General features: G+C 44.3%; 1 protein-coding gene across 9 annotated transcripts in view; it reads left to right on the top strand.

Annotated features, from left to right (window-relative positions):
• LOC142258359 (ryanodine receptor 3) overlaps positions 1–21,089 on the top strand; it is an 847,167-nt gene that overhangs the window by 744,675 nt on the left and 81,403 nt on the right. For all 9 annotated transcript variants that reach the window (XM_075330934.1, XM_075330936.1, XM_075330935.1 and 6 more), the window contains 2 exons: positions 8,628–8,732; positions 20,483–20,564. In XM_075330934.1, the coding sequence (XP_075187049.1) occupies positions 8,628–8,732; positions 20,483–20,564 (187 nt within the window). The remainder of the gene's footprint in view (positions 1–8,627; positions 8,733–20,482; positions 20,565–21,089) is intronic.

Here is a 21,089-nt window from a genome sequence, read left to right on the forward strand (position 1 = left end):
TAGCCTGGGGGGCCCAATAACCATGTGCCTCCCTAGCCTGAAAATATCAGCCCCCATCTGTCAGCTTTATCATGGTTGGGTATCAAAATTCAGGGGGACCAAACACTGCTTTTTAAAATTATTTATTTAAATATTTAAAAAAAAATTGCATAGGGTCCCTCTTATTTTGATACACAGCCAAGATACAGCACGACTGTGGGCTGTAGCCTGTAGCAGTCTGCTTCATTTGTGCTGGGTATCACAGTATGGGGGACCCTAGGCCATTTGTTAAATTAATTTAATTATTTTTACACCACTATAGGGATGCAGACAGCTTTTGTGATTCCAACCAATCACAGATGCTGTCACACAGGGTGGTGGTGTGATCTGACTGCAACCAATCATAGACACTGGCACAGACAGGGGAAGGAGTGCATATGTATGAGAGTTACTGAATGGACCCGGAAGCAATGTAACAGCTACGCGGGAGACTTAGTAAATATAACTGTCCTGCTTTGTAGCCCCCCTAGCCCTTTCTACCACCATTTTACAGCACAATAGACGTAAGGCCGCTTAACACGCTGCGACATTGCTCAAGCGATCTCGTTGGGGTCACGGAATTTGTGACGCACATCCGGTCGCTTTAGCGATGCCGTTGTGTGTGACACCTTTCAGCGATTTTGCATCGTTGCAAAGACGTGCAAAATCGCTCATTGGTGACATGGGGGTCCATTCTCTAATATCGTTGCTGCAGCGGTAATGAAGTTGTTCCTCGTTCCTGCGGCAGCACACATCGGTACGTATGACACCGCAGGAACGAGGAACCTCTCCTTACCTGCCTCCCGCCCGCAATGCGGAAGGAAGGAGGTGGGCGGGATGTTCGTTCCGCTCATCTCCGCCCCTCTGCTTCGATTGGGCGGCGGTTCGGTGACGCAGCTGTGACGTCGTTGTGACGCTGAATGAACCGCCCCCTTAGAAAGGAGATGGTTGTCTGGTCACAGCGACGTCGCAGGCCAAGTAGTGTGATGGGTCTGGGCGATGTTGTGCGCCACGGGCAGCAATTTGCCCATGTCGCACAACCGATGGGGGTGGGTACCCACGCTAGCGATATCTGTCACGATATCGCAGCGTGTAAAGCGGCCTTTATAGTGGGTTTGGCGTCCAGACAGATGTTTAGGTTCATGTCCCGTAAATATGGCTGTTTGGCTGATAATAGGGATGCAGGCCCAGGACTAGGATCAATACAGCAGGATGTTCCACCTAGCAACCAGGAAAACGACTGCTGTAGGAAGGAGGGAATTAGGAGTGCAGCAAAAGCCAGACGGATGGTGGTGATAGAGGACTATATAATAAGGCAGACAGACAGGGTTATCTGCTGGTGAGGCTGCGAATGCCGAACAGCATGTTGTCTGCCAGGTGCTCTAGTTGTATTTTTACATCACTATAAGCACACAGACAGCGCGTATGATTCCAACCAATCACAGACGCTGTCACAGAGTGGGGGTGTGGTCTGACTGTAACCAATCACAGACGCCGGGACTGACAGTGGGCGGGGCAAGAAGTAAATATGTATGACATCTAATGATCGGATCCGGAAGCAGTGTGATAGCCACAGGAAGGTCGGTAAGTATAACAGTCATGCTTTATTCCTTATTTTCTGCCTTTTTCTTTTTTCTCGAATTATCCGGATGGCTGAACCTGAACAGTAACACGGACTTCCGTGACAAGTTCGTGTTCGGGGTCTATGCATCACTCCACCTGAGTGTTGCAAGCTGCATATTTAGATCAGTTACCTAGGCTTCCAAGCATTGAACTCACTGATATCAAACGCAGATATATTCACCCTTAAATGGCTGTTCAAGTCATGAATACATCCCACAAGATACACACCTGGTAGCATTGTCCATGGAATAATTATTACAAATCGGTCAGGAAAACATCGGACTATACTCTTGTAGTAAACTATGGTATTGTGTTTAACTAAGAACTTATCTGCAGCCCTTGCTCAGCAATCCTCACTGAAAGTTGTTGGGGGGGGAGAGTTTCATGCCCCCCACCCAAAAAAAAATAACTTTCTAGTATATCAAATAGTCGCCTTAGTGGATTTGAAACTGAGATCAATCAAAATCACGATCTCCTATGTATGCCAGTTAAACGCAGGTTTTCACAGGAGATTCTTAATGACAGTCACTGGGGTCTTGAGCAGACCATATCCAAGTAAATACAAGGCGCTCTTCAAATCATTTGCATATAATTTCTTTAAAATAAAATTTGCAAACATGTGACGTTTCGGCCACTTGATGGCCTTCATCAGACAACTATGATTGACAACAAAATCAAAATTACCAACATGAGAAAAAAATACAAAATTGTACAAAACAGATATACAAAGTGCAAAATTCAGCAAGAATAAAAAGGAAGGGGAAAGGAAAATCAAGAGAACCAGCATTGGGAGAGTTAAATGTGAAACTGACTGAAGGTGTAAAAGGATTGGAGAAACCCAGAAGAAAAGATATGTTATATAAGGTACTAACATTAGTGCTCATTATCATTCTATCATAGGCACAATGTCTCAGTGAGAAAGTAAAATAAAGGACAACAGTGAAAAAATTCATAAGGCTCCTTTCACACATCCGGTTTTTGCTGTGTGGCACAATCCGGCTCTTTGCAGAAGAAAACGCAACTGGTTTTTTTTTTGCCGCCGGTTGCGTTTTTTCCGCATAGCCTTTCATTAGTGCCGGATTGTGCCGCATGGCCTTGCGTTCGGTCCGGTTTTTGCCGGATGCGGCATATTTAGACCCTGCAGCGGCCGGATGGAACGTTGCCTGGCACATTTTTTTGTCCGGCGAAAAAAAACACATCGCGCCGCATCCGGCCGATGCGGCGCTCTTTCCAATGCATGCCTATGGATGCCGGATGCGGCAAAAAACAAATCCGGCCGCCGCATGCGTTTTTTTGCACTGCTCATGCTCAGTAGTGTGCCGCAACCGGCAAAAAACTGACGGGCCGCATGTAAAAACGTATGCAAAGGATGCGTTTTTTTCGATGCATCCATTGCATAGGTTTTAGAGCCGGATTTAGCCGCACTGCAAAAAACGGAGGTGTGAAAGCAGCCTAAGAAAAAATGATGGAAAAAAGTTATGAAAAAGATTATGAAAAAAAGCCCCAGTATATCTGACACAGCGCTGTCTATCACTGCCCACATTGCCATTTACTTGTTAATTACGGTCTTGTACATAAGGTGAGACATAAATTATACATTATTGCATACATAAAGACATACATTATTGCATATACCTACTGGCTGTCATTAACACCCATTGTACTCTGTATTTTAGTCAGTAATTTGCATAATTGACTTACCATTTATTCAGTAACGTCCTAAAAAAACATGCTTATCAATTACAGAGCTGCTTAAACCTGACAGCAGTACACATTGCTGCTTGTGGTTCCATTCACATTGAACATTTGTGCGAGGTGAGACATGGGGCATTTTTTCATAACCCTTTTCTTCATAACCTTTTATTCATAACCTTTTTCATAACTTTTTTTCCATCATTTTTTCACTTTATTTTACTTTCTCACTGAGACATTGTGCCTATGATAGAATGATAATGAGCACTAATGTTACTACCTGATATAACATATCTTTTCTTCTGGGTTTCTCCAATCCTTTTACACCTTCAGTCGGTTTCACATTTAACTCTACCAATGCTGGTCCTCTTGATTTTCATTTCCCCTTCCTTTTTATTATTGCTGTATTTTGCTATTTTGCATTTTGTATATATGTTTTGTACAATTTTGTATTTTTTTCTCATGTTGGTAATTTTGATTCTGTTGTCAATCATAGTTGTCTGATGAAGGCCATCAAGTGGCCGAAACGTCACATGTTTGGAACTTTTTTTTTTAAATAAATTACAGTGAAACCTTGGTTAACGAGAACAATCCGTTCTGGGACTGTGCTTGTAAACCAAGTTACTTGTCTAGCAAAGCAAGATTTCCCATAGGAAATCATTGTGAATGCAGACAATTCGTTCCACAGCTTGTTCAATGTCCCATTCCATACATGCACAAATATATCATATAAGAAAAACGGGTATATGCCGCGCTAAAAATCCACTGATGTCAGGATAATGAAGCAATCTCTTTATTTCAGCAATCCAACGCGTTTCAGAGAAAAGGACCGTCTCCTTCTTCAGGGAAAAAAGAAATCCGTGAAGGAGACGGTCCTTGTCTCTGAAACGCGTTGGATTGCTGAAATAAAAAAGAGATTGCTTCATTATCCTGACATCAGTGTGTTTTTTTTGCGCGGCATATAACCGTTTTTCTTATATGATATATTTTACCACATTTTACACGGGGCCGCTGCTTGGACCACGCGGACACTCACATGCTTGCTAAGGAGTTGTGACTGGCACAACCCGATCAGGTGAGTGTACCTCTCTTTTCTCCTAATGGTAAATACCGGGTAAGACCCTATTGCGCCTTCTATCTCCCCATCTCCAGTATACATGCACAAACACACAGAAACACACACGCACACACACACACACATATTATGCTCACCTTACCTTCTGTTCCATCACCGGCCTCCTGGTTCTTGCAGTTCGCTGGTACAGGATGTGTATCGGGTAACCATCGCGACCGGAATGTCTGCTGCCAGAGTGCTGACGTCAAAGGCAGGAGCCGCTTGCCTCTGATTGGTCAGCGCGCTGCCTTTGAGAAGCGGCTGACAGCGGACGTTCCTCCATCATCGTGATGGTTACCCGACACACATCCTGTAGCGGCGAACTACAAGAACCGGGAGACCGGCGAGGGAACGGAAGGTAAGGTGAGCATAATATGCATGTGTGTGTTTGTGTGTGTTTGTGCGGACTGCAACAGTGGGTTAGAGCGCGGTGGAAGTACGGAACCGGAAGTATGTGCAGTGAGTATTTGCTCGTACGGCAAAGCTTGCTCGTAAACTGAGTTACAAATTTACAGCAGGTTTTGCTCGTAAAGCAAAATACTTGCTAACTGGGTTACTCGTTAACCAAGGTTCCACTCTATGTAAATGATTTGAAGAGTGCCTTGTATTTACTTGGATACGGATGGTTTGGAAGCCGACAAGTGCACCTCCTACTCTCCACCTATGTGGCTAGTGCCTTATCCTGCTTCAGCAGACCAGAAGCTGTCATTGCAACCCATCAGTGACACGCCGATGGGTGTGTGAAATGATGCGCCCCCTTGCTGGTGCATGTTAAATGTCAGAGATCGACAGTGGCATCTAATAGGTTAAGAGTTCTGCTCTACCTGCTGCTGTTAAAGGCACATGATAATTGATTAAATCACCCATGTGCCAGGAAAGATCAGTCTCGCCATATGAGTCAAAATCAAAAGCAGGAATACAACCTTCGATGTACATATACGTCAAAAGTCATGAAATTGTTAAGATTGAAATGTATTGTTCAAGACTTGATGTTCACTTTAAAACATTTACAATCATTTATATATGAGGTTCAATAGTTTAGAATAACAAAATTACAGGACAGATCTGATATCTCCTGATTTATACAAATATGTATTGATTTATACTTAGCCTGACTGTTTTCAAATTAATATTATTTTATTGAACACAACCACCTTTCAACTCTTCACAGTTAATGAATCAATGAAAAAGTAACACTGGTCCTCTAGAAAAAAAAATATCATTTTTTGCAACAGAATCAACTTCGCTTTTATTGTAAATTTTCGCCCTTTTCCATGATTTTTGAGTTTTGGAAAGAGATAATAATCAGGTGGGGTAAAGTTTTTAGAATATGGCAGAAGATCGATGAGTTCAAAACAGATTTCACTGAGTGTTTGCAGGTTAATGCAAGACTTGTGGACGGGCCCATTATCCTGCGAAAACAAGACACCTCTGAAAAGTATTTGCTGAAGTTACAATCTTTTTCCTGATATAATTAACTTGTCTTAATCAGAATTTTAAATTAATATAACCTTTTCTTCTAAACCTTAGCAGGTGCACTTGTCAAGGTTAATACTTGTTTCCATAGCAACTGGATTTATTTTTGCCTGCTAGAAATATTCAAGGCCAACTCTTTATCAATATCTCCTTACATATGGATTCTACCATCCAGTTCTTATGGGGCCCATTGACACTGCCAGTAACAAGCCTTCCTAGGAACACGCGTTCTTGATTATCGGCTTGACCAAACATTCCGGCAATCACCTGATGAATTAGCAAAATTCTCGTTTGTAGGGTGAAATAGTTCTTAAGCAACCTTAATAATCAGCAATCTCAGCAGCACATCGTCCTGCCCACTCCTGCGTTCTTCTGACAGATATTTGAAGGCACAAACTTCTAGAGCGCTAGAAATACAAATAACTAGAGGAATATTTGTGATTATCTAGAGCTAAGGAACCTAAAGAAAAATGTAGAGTCCCTCGCTCCTTGTATCATGCACTTATTTATTTTAAACTATTGACAAATTGACGGCACCTACAAGACAGCAGTATCATTCTCCAACACTAAGAAAAAGATTGATGACACAACTGACCTTTCTAATGTGAACAGGTGCAAACTGAACATGAAACATAGTAACAGGTTCCTGTACGCCCATAAATGAAAGGGTTTGTTTTTTTTTTTTAACCAAAGAGAAGCATAAAGGCTGCTTTACACGCTGCGACATCGCTCAAGCGATCTCGTTGGGGTCACGGAATTTGTGACGCACATCCGGTCGCTTTAGCGATGTGACACCTTTGAGCGATTTTCCATCGTTGCAAAAACATGCAAAATCGCTCATCGGTGACATGGGGGTCCATTCTCGAATATTGTTGCTGCAGCAGTAACGAAGTTGTTCCTCGTTCCTGCGGCAGTACACATCGGTACGTGTGAAACCGCAGGAACGAGGAACCTCTCCTTACCTGCCTCCCGCCCGCAATGTGGAAGGAAGGAGGTGGACGGGATGTTCGTCCCACTCATCTCCACCCCTCCGCTTCTATTGGGCGGCGGTCCAGTGATGCAGCTGTGACGTCGCTGTGACAGTGAACGAACCTCCCCCTTAGAAAGGAGGCGTTTCGCCGGTCACAGCGACGTCGCAGGGCAGGTAAGTAGTGTGACTGGTCTGGGCGATGTTGTGCGCCACGGGTCAGCGATTTGCCCATGTCGCACAACCGATGTGGGCAGGTACCCACGCTAGCGATATCAGTCACGATATCGCAGCGTGTAAAGCGGCCTTTAGAGTAGGCAGGGACCCAACAAAAAGAGGGCACCTTGCCATTGGCTGTTGGGCTGACATACAACTGTCCATTTTTGTATGCAAAGTATCTCAATTTTTGAATTTTTCATAGCAGTAATGCATGTCTATATTCCCATATTCATTGTTACACATATTTTAGCACTGCAGAGTGCAACTGTCTGCTCTTCATTCTCCAACAGTATCTGACGTGAACACGCATTCATGCTTTCTTAAGACCCCATGATGAGTTCATGAGAAATGCGTTGGGCAATTCAGTCCACATGTCAATCATTTAAAATAAATAAGCACATGATTCAAGATGCAAGCGCAGCTACATTTTTCTTCATCTTTATGAATGTTTATCTATCTTTATGCTGAGCACAGCCACCTGTGCGCTGGATGCCTTATCGAGGAGCGCTCCGTGGTATATATTGTTTCATATGTCCTATGGAAAAGCTAACACATGAACGTTGCAGTGCTGGTGAAATATAATCGCGTGCAATATAATTTATTTGTAAAGGGGGTCACTTCAATTGATTTTTTTTTTTTTATTTTCAGAAAAAAAGTGAACACTAAAGTTTACATATAGAAAAGTAGAACGGAAAGGCACTCACCGAGTTTATAGTGTCCAAAAATCCTTTATTCCATCATTAGATAAAACAGTGTAGGCAATGGGGGAGGATAGGTGCACAAGTCATGTGGACCCGCAGAAGCGTCGTATAGAGACGCCAAACCGGCCCTCGTACACCCCCCCCTCCCCATTGCCTACACTGTTTTATCTAATGATGGAATAAAGGATTTTTGGACACTATAAACTCGGTGAGTGCCTTTCCATTCTACTTTTCTATGTTCCACAAGTGTTTTTCTTGTGAAAAGACCATCACGGTTTTTTCCTCTGATGAGCCAGTACTTAATGGACAGATTCGGTGTATATGATTTTAGAATGCAGACCATTAACTGCTGAATGTGGATAGTGCCCAGTATTTCCTCCTCTGTTTTATTAATAAAGTTTATATACCTACAAGAAACTCGATCCCTGGTTTTTCTGTATAGTCTCTATAAGGCTGGGGTTACACGATTGTATATTCTCTCTGCAAGAGAATCAGAGCAATTATATTAATGACACTCCGACCAAACTCTGACTGGAGTTTGAGCTGAGTGTCACTTCACTGTGATCTGATTCTCTTGCATGCAAGAATTGGAGTGAGGAGAAGATGGAGAACAAAATGTCTCCACCTTCCTCATTTTGTGGAAATCGGACTGCACTAGGATGACATCCGAGTGCCTCACCTTGCATATGCAAAGGAGGACTAGAGAGTGTCACCTGGGAGTATGCTAACACACAGTATACGGTAAGTGCATGTTTTTTTGCGCTTTTATTAATTTGAATCCTACTCTTTTTTTTTTTTTTTTGTTGTTTGTATTCAGGGTCCGTGTATAGGTAACCAGCAAAGTTTGGCACACAGCAGACTGTGGGATGCGGTGGTCGGTTTTCTACATGTTTTTGCCAACATGCAGATGAAGCTGTCACAGGTAAAGTACTTGTTTGCAGTAAGTGTTTCACACTCTCATGTAATCTAGATCTATAGGAAGGGATATACCAAAATCTTATGAAGTGGTTATCCCATCACAAAATAAGTCATAGCATGATTTTTCATGGATTTGAGGATGCTCAGAATATAAGCTTTACTCTGAAAATAAGCCCTAGTTATGTTATAGCCCCTGTACATTTTAAATAGTGTCCAGGCAGCTTTACATGTATAAAAAGAAAGCAAAAGAACAGATTGATGCAGATAGACCCTTCACCAAAAAAAAAAGTAAACAACCCCAAAAGAATCCACAAGACCCAAAAGGGTTGGCAAGTGCAGTGCTCTCACAAACAAATCAGGTACTCAAGAGAACCCACCCAAAATGTAAATAATGATTTGACAAGTGCAGGGTTTCCACACACAGATCATCTAATCCGGCTGGCATCAATCCTGTCAGAGGTGCGTTGCGTGCTGTCAGGTCTCTTGGCGTTCCAGCTGCTTTCTTTAGCGTTCCACTGCAGCCAAGTGTAGTGGTTGGCTCCTCCTGATGAGAAGAAGCAGCCACAATTCTCTAATACCATATAATGGGATCAAGAATGGAACGTGGATGAGAGTAGCTGGGATGGCAATGGACCCGACATCATATAATGTGACTTTGACAGAAGTGACGCCAGGAGTGTGGAGATATGAGGTCAGTGGGTGCTCTCATTAAGGAATAACGTTTGGAACTCCATTCTATGTCTGAACTGGGTGCAAAAAACCTAAAAAACATCACTATGGGGAGATAAGGTATGCACACCAGTGACTATGGAAGGGGAATACATGGAATAGCAGAAACTGCTGTGTGAATACTGACATGAAAAATTCAATAGCTATTTGTAAGAATGAAATGTGAAAAATGGAACCTGCATTACTGCCATGAATATATGAATAAAGAGAAATTTAGCTACTGAATTGATCAATGCAGAAGAGCCCCAACACTACGCCAAAGTATTTCTCTACGTTGGGGTCCCTAGCTTGTGTGTGTCCTCTTATGCAGTTAAAAAACTTACCGTGTATGGGACGCTGAGACCCAGGCTATATATACGATGTGGATTGGCAATAGGTGTGTGTGGGGAGGGTTCACAAACGAAAAACTACTAACATTAAGGAATAACGTTTGGAACTCCATTCTATGTCTGAACTGGGTGCAAAAAACCTAAAAAACATCACTATGGGGAGATAAGGTATGCACACCAGTGACTATGGAAGGGGAATACATGGAATAGCAGAAACTGCTGTGTGAATACTGACATGAAAAATTCAATAGCTATTTGTAAGAATGAAATGTGAAAAATGGAACCTGCATTACTGCCATGAATATATGAATAAAGAGAAATTTAGCTACTGAATTGATCAATGCAGAAGAGCCCCAACACTACGCCAAAGTATTTCTCTACGTTGGGGTCCCTAGCTTGTGTGTGTCCTCTCATGCAGTCCGCTGAACTGGCCGCCTTTAGAAAGACAGCATGGCCCAGGGCTCATCCCAACTGACCGCCGCTTTCCTTAACCGTGGGCGGAACACTACTCAGACAACACAGGGTGAGGGAATCACAATATTAAGACTTTATTGGATCCCCGAGCAATTAACGGCACATAACACATAACCAGCAAAACACACAAATGTAACAGGCAACAGTGTCTTACCCTTCCGCTGGCTCACCAGGGATTAGAAGATCCGTGCCGCAGAGCTTCCAGGGCTACTTACTCCAATCCAGCAGCACCCCGCTTTTGGCGGGCACCCACCAAGAATGGAATAACGCCAGATTTAGGAAGCTGGCTGAGGTCTGCAAAGTCTGTAGCCAGGTGACTGGATTGTCCCAACCTGGGTTTCCTCCTTAAGTAGTCTCTGGTATGATGATATAATCCTGGCAGCCGGAGTCGAAATCCCTAGACTGTGGATATGGTCTCCAATCGGAACCGGAGTCCCTAGATTGAAGCCATGTAGCCAAGTGATCCTCTAGTCGGAGCCAAAGTCCCTAGACTGAGTCCACAAGATATCCTGGTTATGATCCCCTAGCCAGCTCCTAAGAGCTTAGACTAGATCATGTAACATCCATCAACAATTGGTGACTTAAAGAAGTCCCTTTTTATAGCCATAGCCTTCCCTTAGGATATACTGTGCCCTTATCGGATTGGATGTGCAAGATTGCTTCTCTTATTGCATGAATTTCAAGCTGCATGGATAATGTTCATTTAAATGATGTGGATAGAAAGACTGAGGATATCTACATGTAGTCTGGAATGCACAGACTAGACTGGCCACGGAGATAATTTACATTAGATTAGCAATACACAACTACATTACAATGATTGCTCGGAAGGGTCTGGAGAAACAATAGTTTAGCAAACATGAGTTAACACACAGAAGAACAATACGTCTGGCTAATGTAAGAAATTTAACCCACGACACACATTGAAAAAGTCTGTGTCGTCACAAGGAGGACTACACAATCTGTGTGTAAGAACCTGGCACTTGCCAACCTTTATTGTTTTGGTCTCGTAGGGTCTTTTGAGTGCGATTCTTTCGGAGGTGGCTGCTTACCTTGTAAAGTGTTTGTTTGTCCAGCTGCCTTTTACATTGTTCCCCCTTGTTCATGGAAAAATAAGATATCCCCTAAACGTAACCCCAAACACATCTTTTGGAACAAAAAATAATATAAGATGCTGTCTTATTTTCAGGGAAACCCAGTATAACAAGTGAAATGCATCACTGGATCAATTACCAAGCTTTAGTGTAGCTTGTGAGTCTTAATAGATATTACGTTCCTTCCCTTCCCTTCTGGATTTTCTTATAACAGTTAAGTTGTACTTTTTTGTTATATGCCCCAAAACTATCTGATAACGATCTGAGATCTAAAATCATAGGCAGATGTAAGTGGCAGCTGCAATAGGTACACATTGGGAGGACACCTGATATACCAAGTTATCCATGTAGCCTCCTGGAAAAGCAGACAAGTGCCATGATGCTTTGCTAGTGTTGCTGCTACCACAGTACATTCCACAAGTTGTTGGGGGTCACTGATCCGACAATTGTTGAATATCAGAGATATTGGGCCCAATTCATCAAAGCTTTTACTCTAAAATTCTGGTGAAAAAATCTTTCAAAAGCCAGACTGGCTTGCAAAGTCTCCTTAAGGAGAATAGTGTTCCCCCGTGGAATTTTAGGGGCATTGCAGCTATAAGTCCCCTTACCTGGCAGCCAGACTGGCTTGCAAAGTCTCCTTAAGGAGAATAGTGTTCCCCCGTGGTCCCCACATAGCTTTCTCATGAGCCAGATCAGACACCCCCATACTTTGCACTGACGAGGGGCAAGCACCCCGAAACACCGTGTCTGCAAATTGGGATTCTGATCTGGCTTATATATCCTGAGTCATATTGCAAAGGATTGTCGAAAATCCACTTGTGACTTTTAGGATCGCTACTTCCAATAGGTGGCGCTGTGCTAGAGTTTGTCTCCTTTACTGGAGAGACAATTTGAATATTTCCCAGAGATGGCATTGCAGCTATAAGTCCCCTTACCTGGCAGCCAGACTGGCTTGCAAAGTCTCCTTAAGGAGAATAGTGTTCCCCCGTGGAATTTTAGGGGCATTGCAGCTATAAGTCCCCTTACCTGGCAGCCAGACTGGCTTGCAAAGTCTCCTTAAGGAGAATAGTGTTCCCCCGTGGTCCCCACATAGCTTTCTCATGAGCCAGATCAGACACCCCCATACTTTGCACTGACGAGGGGCAAGCACCCCGAAACACCGTGTCTGCAAATTGGGATTCTGATCTGGCTTATATATCCTGAGTCATATTGCAAAGGATTGTCGAAAATCCACTTGTGACTTTTAGGATCGCTACTTCCAATAGGTGGCGCTGTGCTAGAGTTTGTCTCCTTTACTGGAGAGACAATTTGAATATTTCCCAGAGGGGCATTGCAGCTATAAGTCCCCTTACCTGGCAGCCAGACTGGCTTGCAAAGTCTCCTTAAGGAGAATAGTGTTCCCCCGTGGAATTTTAGGGGCATTGCAGCTATAAGTCCCCTTACCTGGCAGCCAGACTGGCTTGCAAAGTCTCCTTAAGGAGAATAGTGTTCCCCCGTGGTCCCCACATAGCTTTCTCATGAGCCAGATCAGACACCCCCATACTTTGCACTGACGAGGGGCAAGCACCCCGAAACACCGTGTCTGCAAATTGGGATTCTGATCTGGCTTATATATCCTGAGTCATATTGCAAAGGATTGTCGAAAATCCACTTGTGACTTTTAGGATCGCTACTTCCAATAGGTGGCGCTGTGCTAGAGTTTGTCTCCTTTACTGGAGAGACAATTTGAATATTTCCCAGAGGGGCATTGCAGCTATAAGTCCCCTTACCTGGCAGCCAGACTGGCTTGCAAAGTCTCCTTAAGGAGAATAGTGTTCCCCCGTGGAATTTTAGGGGCATTGCAGCTATAAGTCCCCTTACCTGGCAGCCAGACTGGCTTGCAAAGTCTCCTTAAGGAGAATAGTGTTCCCCCGTGGTCCCCACATAGCTTTCTCATGAGCCAGATCAGACACCCCCATACTTTGCACTGACGAGGGGCAAGCACCCCGAAACACCGTGTCTGCAAATTGGGATTCTGATCTGGCTTATATATCCTGAGTCATATTGCAAAGGATTGTCGAAAATCCACTTGTGACTTTTAGGATCGCTACTTCCAATAGGTGGCGCTGTGCTAGAGTTTGTCTCCTTTACTGGAGAGACAATTTGAATATTTCCCAGAGGGGCATTGCAGCTATAAGTCCCCTTACCTGGCAGCCAGACTGGCTTGCAAAGTCTCCTTAAGGAGAATAGTGTTCCCCCGTGGAATTTTAGGGGCATTGCAGCTATAAGTCCCCTTACCTGGCAGCCAGACTGGCTTGCAAAGTCTCCTTAAGGAGAATAGTGTTCCCCCGTGGTCCCCACATAGCTTTCTCATGAGCCAGATCAGACACCCCCATACTTTGCACTGACGAGGGGCAAGCACCCCGAAACACCGTGTCTGCAAATTGGGATTCTGATCTGGCTTATATATCCTGAGTCATATTGCAAAGGATTGTCGAAAATCCACTTGTGACTTTTAGGATCGCTACTTCCAATAGGTGGCGCTGTGCTAGAGTTTGTCTCCTTTACTGGAGAGACAATTTGAATATTTCCCAGAGGGGCATTGCAGCTATAAGTCCCCTTACCTGGCAGCCAGACTGGCTTGCAAAGTCTCCTTAAGGAGAATAGTGTTCCCCCGTGGAATTTTAGGGGCATTGCAGCTATAAGTCCCCTTACCTGGCAGCCAGACTGGCTTGCAAAGTCTCCTTAAGGAGAATAGTGTTCCCCCGTGGTCCCCACATAGCTTTCTCATGAGCCAGATCAGACACCCCCATACTTTGCACTGACGAGGGGCAAGCACCCCGAAACACCGTGTCTGCAAATTGGGATTCTGATCTGGCTTATATATCCTGAGTCATATTGCAAAGGATTGTCGAAAATCCACTTGTGACTTTTAGGATCGCTACTTCCAATAGGTGGCGCTGTGCTAGAGTTTGTCTCCTTTACTGGAGAGACAATTTGAATATTTCCCAGAGGGGCATTGCAGCTATAAGTCCCCTTACCTGGCAGCCAGACTGGCTTGCAAAGTCTCCTTAAGGAGAATAGTGTTCCCCCGTGGAATTTTAGGGGCATTGCAGCTATAAGTCCCCTTACCTGGCAGCCAGACTGGCTTGCAAAGTCTCCTTAAGGAGAATAGTGTTCCCCCGTGGTCCCCACATAGCTTTCTCATGAGCCAGATCAGACACCCCCATACTTTGCACTGACGAGGGGCAAGCACCCCGAAACACCGTGTCTGCAAATTGGGATTCTGATCTGGCTTATATATCCTGAGTCATATTGCAAAGGATTGTCGAAAATCCACTTGTGACTTTTAGGATCGCTACTTCCAATAGGTGGCGCTGTGCTAGAGTTTGTCTCCTTTACTGGAGAGACAATTTGAATATTTCCCAGAGGGGCATTGCAGCTATAAGTCCCCTTACCTGGCAGCCAGACTGGCTTGCAAAGTCTCCTTAAGGAGAATAGTGTTCCCCCGTGGAATTTTAGGGGCATTGCAGCTATAAGTCCCCTTACCTGGCAGCCAGACTGGCTTGCAAAGTCTCCTTAAGGAGAATAGTGTTCCCCCGTGGTCCCCACATAGCTTTCTCATGAGCCAGATCAGACACCCCCATACTTTGCACTGACGAGGGGCAAGCACCCCGAAACACCGTGTCTGCAAATTGGGATTCTGATCTGGCTTATATATCCTGAGTCATATTGCAAAGGATTGTCGAAAATCCACTTGTGACTTTTAGGATCGCTACTTCCAATAGGTGGCGCTGTGCTAGAGTTTGTCTCCTTTACTGGAGAGACAATTTGAATATTTCCCAGAGGGGCATTGCAGCTATAAGTCCCCTTACCTGGCAGCCAGACTGGCTTGCAAAGTCTCCTTAAGGAGAATAGTGTTCCCCCGTGGAATTTTAGGGGCATTGCAGCTATAAGTCCCCTTACCTGGCAGCCAGACTGGCTTGCAAAGTCTCCTTAAGGAGAATAGTGTTCCCCCGTGGTCCCCACATAGCTTTCTCATGAGCCAGATCAGACACCCCCATACTTTGCACTGACGAGGGGCAAGCACCCCGAAACACCGTGTCTGCAAATTGGGATTCTGATCTGGCTTATATATCCTGAGTCATATTGCAAAGGATTGTCGAAAATCCACTTGTGACTTTTAGGATCGCTACTTCCAATAGGTGGCGCTGTGCTAGAGTTTGTCTCCTTTACTGGAGAGACAATTTGAATATTTCCCAGAGGGGCATTGCAGCTATAAGTCCCCTTACCTGGCAGCCAGACTGGCTTGCAAAGTCTCCTTAAGGAGAATAGTGTTCCCCCGTGGAATTTTAGGGGCATTGCAGCTATAAGTCCCCTTACCTGGCAGCCAGACTGGCTTGCAAAGTCTCCTTAAGGAGAATAGTGTTCCCCCGTGGTCCCCACATAGCTTTCTCATGAGCCAGATCAGACACCCCCATACTTTGCACTGACGAGGGGCAAGCACCCCGAAACACCGTGTCTGCAAATTGGGATTCTGATCTGGCTTATATATCCTGAGTCATATTGCAAAGGATTGTCGAAAATCCACTTGTGACTTTTAGGATCGCTACTTCCAATAGGTGGCGCTGTGCTAGAGTTTGTCTCCTTTACTGGAGAGACAATTTGAATATTTCCCAGAGGGGCATTGCAGCTATAAGTCCCCTTACCTGGCAGCCAGACTGGCTTGCAAAGTCTCCTTAAGGAGAATAGTGTTCCCCCGTGGAATTTTAGGGGCATTGCAGCTATAAGTCCCCTTACCTGGCAGCCAGACTGGCTTGCAAAGTCTCCTTAAGGAGAATAGTGTTCCCCCGTGGTCCCCACATAGCTTTCTCATGAGCCAGATCAGACACCCCCATACTTTGCACTGACGAGGGGCAAGCACCCCGAAACACCGTGTCTGCAAATTGGGATTCTGATCTGGCTTATATATCCTGAGTCATATTGCAAAGGATTGTCGAAAATCCACTTGTGACTTTTAGGATCGCTACTTCCAATAGGTGGCGCTGTGCTAGAGTTTGTCTCCTTTACTGGAGAGACAATTTGAATATTTCCCAGAGGGGCATTGCAGCTATAAGTCCCCTTACCTGGCAGCCAGACTGGCTTGCAAAGTCTCCTTAAGGAGAATAGTGTTCCCCCGTGGAATTTTAGGGGCATTGCAGCTATAAGTCCCCTTACCTGGCAGCCAGACTGGCTTGCAAAGTCTCCTTAAGGAGAATAGTGTTCCCCCGTGGTCCCCACATAGCTTTCTCATGAGCCAGATCAGACACCCCCATACTTTGCACTGACGAGGGGCAAGCACCCCGAAACACCGTGTCTGCAAATTGGGATTCTGATCTGGCTTATATATCCTGAGTCATATTGCAAAGGATTGTCGAAAATCCACTTGTGACTTTTAGGATCGCTACTTCCAATAGGTGGCGCTGTGCTAGAGTTTGTCTCCTTTACTGGAGAGACAATTTGAATATTTCCCAGAGGGGCATTGCAGCTATAAGTCCCCTTACCTGGCAGCCAGACTGGCTTGCAAAGTCTCCTTAAGGAGAATAGTGTTCCCCCGTGGAATTTTAGGGGCATTGCAGCTATAAGTCCCCTTACCTGGCAGCCAGACTGGCTTGCAAAGTCTCCTTAAGGAGAATAGTGTTCCCCCGTGGTCCCCACATAGCTTTCTCATGAGCCAGATCAGACACCCCCATACTTTGCACTGACGAGGGGCAAGCACCCCGAAACACCGTGTCTGCAAATTGGGATTCTGATCTGGCTTATATATCCTGAGTCATATTGCAAAGGATTGTCGAAAATCCACTTGTGACTTTTAGGATCGCTACTTCCAATAGGTGGCGCTGTGCTAGAGTTTGTCTCCTTTACTGGAGAGACAATTTGAATATTTCCCAGAGGGGCATTGCAGCTATAAGTCCCCTTACCTGGCAGCCAGACTGGCTTGCAAAGTCTCCTTAAGGAGAATAGTGTTCCCCCGTGGAATTTTAGGGGCATTGCAGCTATAAGTCCCCTTACCTGGCAGCCAGACTGGCTTGCAAAGTCTCCTTAAGGAGAATAGTGTTCCCCCGTGGTCCCCACATAGCTTTCTCATGAGCCAGATCAGACACCCCCATACTTTGCACTGACGAGGGGCAAGCACCCCGAAACACCGTGTCTGCAAATTGGGATTCTGATCTGGCTTATATATCCTGAGTCATATTGCAAAGGATTGTCGAAAATCCACTTGTGACTTTTAGGATCGCTACTTCCAATAGGTGGCGCTGTGCTAGAGTTTGTCTCCTTTACTGGAGAGACAATTCAAAAGTCACAAAATTTTTGTACAATGGGATACTGCACCAACATTTACCAATATCACAGCTCCGACAAAATAGGTATAGCTAGGGTGGGACAAGATGACGAGTTCTTAACGAGTGGTTGCGTTCCTTATAACCACATATCTTACTTCAGTATCTGACTGGATTAAGATTTGTTGCCACTTCTTAGAGACACAGAGTTCATCAAGAGTATGCCTCCGCATCAATACCTGCTGATCTCGATGAATTGGGGCCATAATGTTTATTTTGAGACATCTACGTTATTTAAATTAAATTTCCACCTCTGATCTATCTCTACCTAATACAACATATAAGATTGCTCAATATTCAGACTTGAGTTCTACCTGTAACAAATCAGGCATACCTAAGATGCTAGAAATCAGGGGAAAAAATGCTATTATCCTTTAGCTAATTTTTAAAAGTGCAGAATAGTAAGGTTTCCTCACCCTGGAGAGGGGCGTCTTAGTGACTCATGGAATAATTTGCTCTTTGGAATCTGTATCTGTGACTTGTTGAATAATTGCAGTGCCAGGGAAATCAGCAGTTTGGTGCAAGCCTTTTGTAAACCATTAATGACCCCCGTGGATGGGAGTTTCCCATGGGTCTTCGCATTCCCTGTATTATCCTGTCGTGTTTATTCAGTTCTATGTTGTGCTACTGACATGATTGACATAAAACCTGTTAATGCAACAAGTCCATAGGCTTCTGTACTGATGGTTAAAATATAGTGTGTTGTGAACTATCTATATGGCTCTTAAGGGTGCTTTACACGCTGCAACATCGCTAGCGATTTCGTTAGCGATCTGACACGCCAGATCGCACATAGGTCGGGTTTTATAGCGCCGGTCACATGTGTGATCTCGGCAGATCGCATCTGCGATCTCGCATGTCACATCGCTAACGAGATTGCTAGCAATTTCGCAGTGTGTAAAGCACCCTTTAGAGTTTGTCTTTACGTTCTTTCCATTCACGACCATAATTATTTACAGTATGAACAGTATAAAACACAGAGCGTAAAATAGAGGGTGTTTGACTTATTCAGTGTGTATGACTTATTCTTGTTGACCTACATAAAACACTTTAAGAGAACCTGTCATCAGGTAAAAAGCAGGCACTTATTTTATTCTGGCTGATTACCTGTCTATTTTTGTTTTTGCTTTTGTTTTTTTTTATCTGCTATACAGCTCCCGAGATTAGGGTCTTTCTATTTACCATAAATTTTTATGATCTTTTCCAAGAAGGAGGTAATAATGCAGAGCAGCTTGTCGACCCGCCCCCTTGGTAAAGACCATGGATATATGCACTAAAGCGGGCTTTACATGCTGCGATATCGATACCGATATCGCTAGTGTGGGTACCCGCCCCCATCTGTTGTGCGACACGGGCAAATCGCTGCCCGTGCCGCACAACATCGCCCAGCCCCGTCACACTACTTGCCTGCTTGGCGACATCGCTGTGACCGGCGAACCGCCTCCTTTCTAAGGGGGCGGTTCGTTCAGCGTCACAGCGACGTCACAGCTGCATCACTGAACCGCCGCCCAATAGAAGCGGTGGGGCGGAGATGAGCGGGACGTAACATCCCGCCCACCTCCTTCCTTCCGCATAGCGGCCGAGACGCAGGTAAGGAGAGGTTCCTCGTTCCTGCGGTGTCACACGGAGCGATGTGTGCTGCCGCAGGAACGAGGAACAACTTCGTTACTGCTGCAGTAACGATATTTGAGAATGGACCCCCATGTCACCGATGAGCGATTTTGCACGTTTTTGCGACGATGCAAAATCGCTCATAGGTGTCACACGCAACAGCATCGCTAATGCGGCCGGATGTGCGTCACCAATTCCGTGACCCCAACGACTTCGCATTAGCGATGTTGTAGCGTGTAAAGCCCCCTTAAATAAAAAAGGCTAATATCTCTGGAACCGTATGGTGGATTCATAAAAAAAACATATTAGTGAATATTCAAAGGATCAGTGGGAATAAAACAGCAAAACCCGGCCACTTTTCATCTGGTATATATAAGATTCATACAGCTGCACACTAAAAAGCCAACAATGTATAAGGGAACTCTGGCACTGCATTACTGCTATATGAAAAAATGAGATTTTTAGTTTATGTATCGGCCAATGCATGTAAGCCTGGACACCAACTGCAAGGTAATCTCTATAATCCGGGTACCTAACTTAAATGCCACTATCTAGGTTAAAAACATCCGTGTCTGGGCAGCTAGACTAAAAAATCTAACTTGAAATGCCACTATCTGGACTAACCTCCATGTTTGGGCAGCCAGACTCCTGCTATAAAGGTTATGATGAACACAGCCCTATAAACCAGGCTGTGTTCATAACCTTTATAGCAGGAGTCTAGCTGCCCAAACATGGAGGTTAGTCCAAATAGTGGCATTTCTAGTTAGATTTTTTTAGTCTAGTTGCCCAGACACGGATGTTTTTAACCTAGATAGTGGCATTTTAGTAAGGTACCTGGATTAGAGAGATTACATTGGCGTTGGTTTCCAGGCTTAAAATGCATTGGCTAATACATAAACAAAAAATCTCATTTTTTCATATAGCAGTAATGCAGTACCAGAGTTCCCTTATACATTGTTGGCTTTTTAGTGTGCAGCTGTATGCATCTTATATTTACTATGTTTGTTTTTTCATTGTTTGTTCATTGTGTGGGTCAGTTTTTTTGAAACTTTTCATCTGGTGACCTGTCTTCCTTTATTTAAAATTTTACACTAATTACATTAAGGTGGCCAGTGGTTCTATAAGTTGTTAATTAAAAACTGTTGTTATTTCTTTCAGGATTCCAGCCAGATTGAACTTCTTAAAGAGCTTCTGGATCTCCTTCAAGACATGGTGGTGATGCTGCTTTCCCTTTTAGAAGGTATTAATTGAATCTTTAACTTTCTAATTGATTTGTTAAACTAGTTGCAGACGCACCGTATGAACAGCCAGTCATTTCAGTAATGGTCACATATAGTGACAGTTTCAATTCTTATCCATCATATATGGCTACACCTAAACCCTGAAGGGAACCTATCACCAAGATTTAGGCCCAAACATCACCAACCTGTTTTTTAACAATGGTAAAACATTACGAATGATGATCTATTTCTCATCTGGCAAACACAGGATAACGTAGAAAAATAACTTTGTTCACTGTATTAAATACTAAGAAATTATGGGAATGGATCTGCTAATGTGAGCCGTCAAACTGCTGGTCCTCCTTCCTGCTTGATTGAGGTTCCACAGGCTGGGTTCTTCATCACAAGGACAACCACCAGAGGCATCCAGTGTATGCACATTGCGCAGGCATGTGCTGGCCTTGGTTGTATCTGTGCATGCACTTGGTTGCATGCACTGACTGCTGATTGAATACAGCAATCAAGGTTTTTATACCTTATCCTAA

The sequence above is a fragment of the Anomaloglossus baeobatrachus genome, chromosome 12 (genome assembly GCF_048569485.1).
Source record: "Anomaloglossus baeobatrachus isolate aAnoBae1 chromosome 12, aAnoBae1.hap1, whole genome shotgun sequence".
Lineage (NCBI taxonomy): Eukaryota > Metazoa > Chordata > Amphibia > Anura > Aromobatidae > Anomaloglossus > Anomaloglossus baeobatrachus.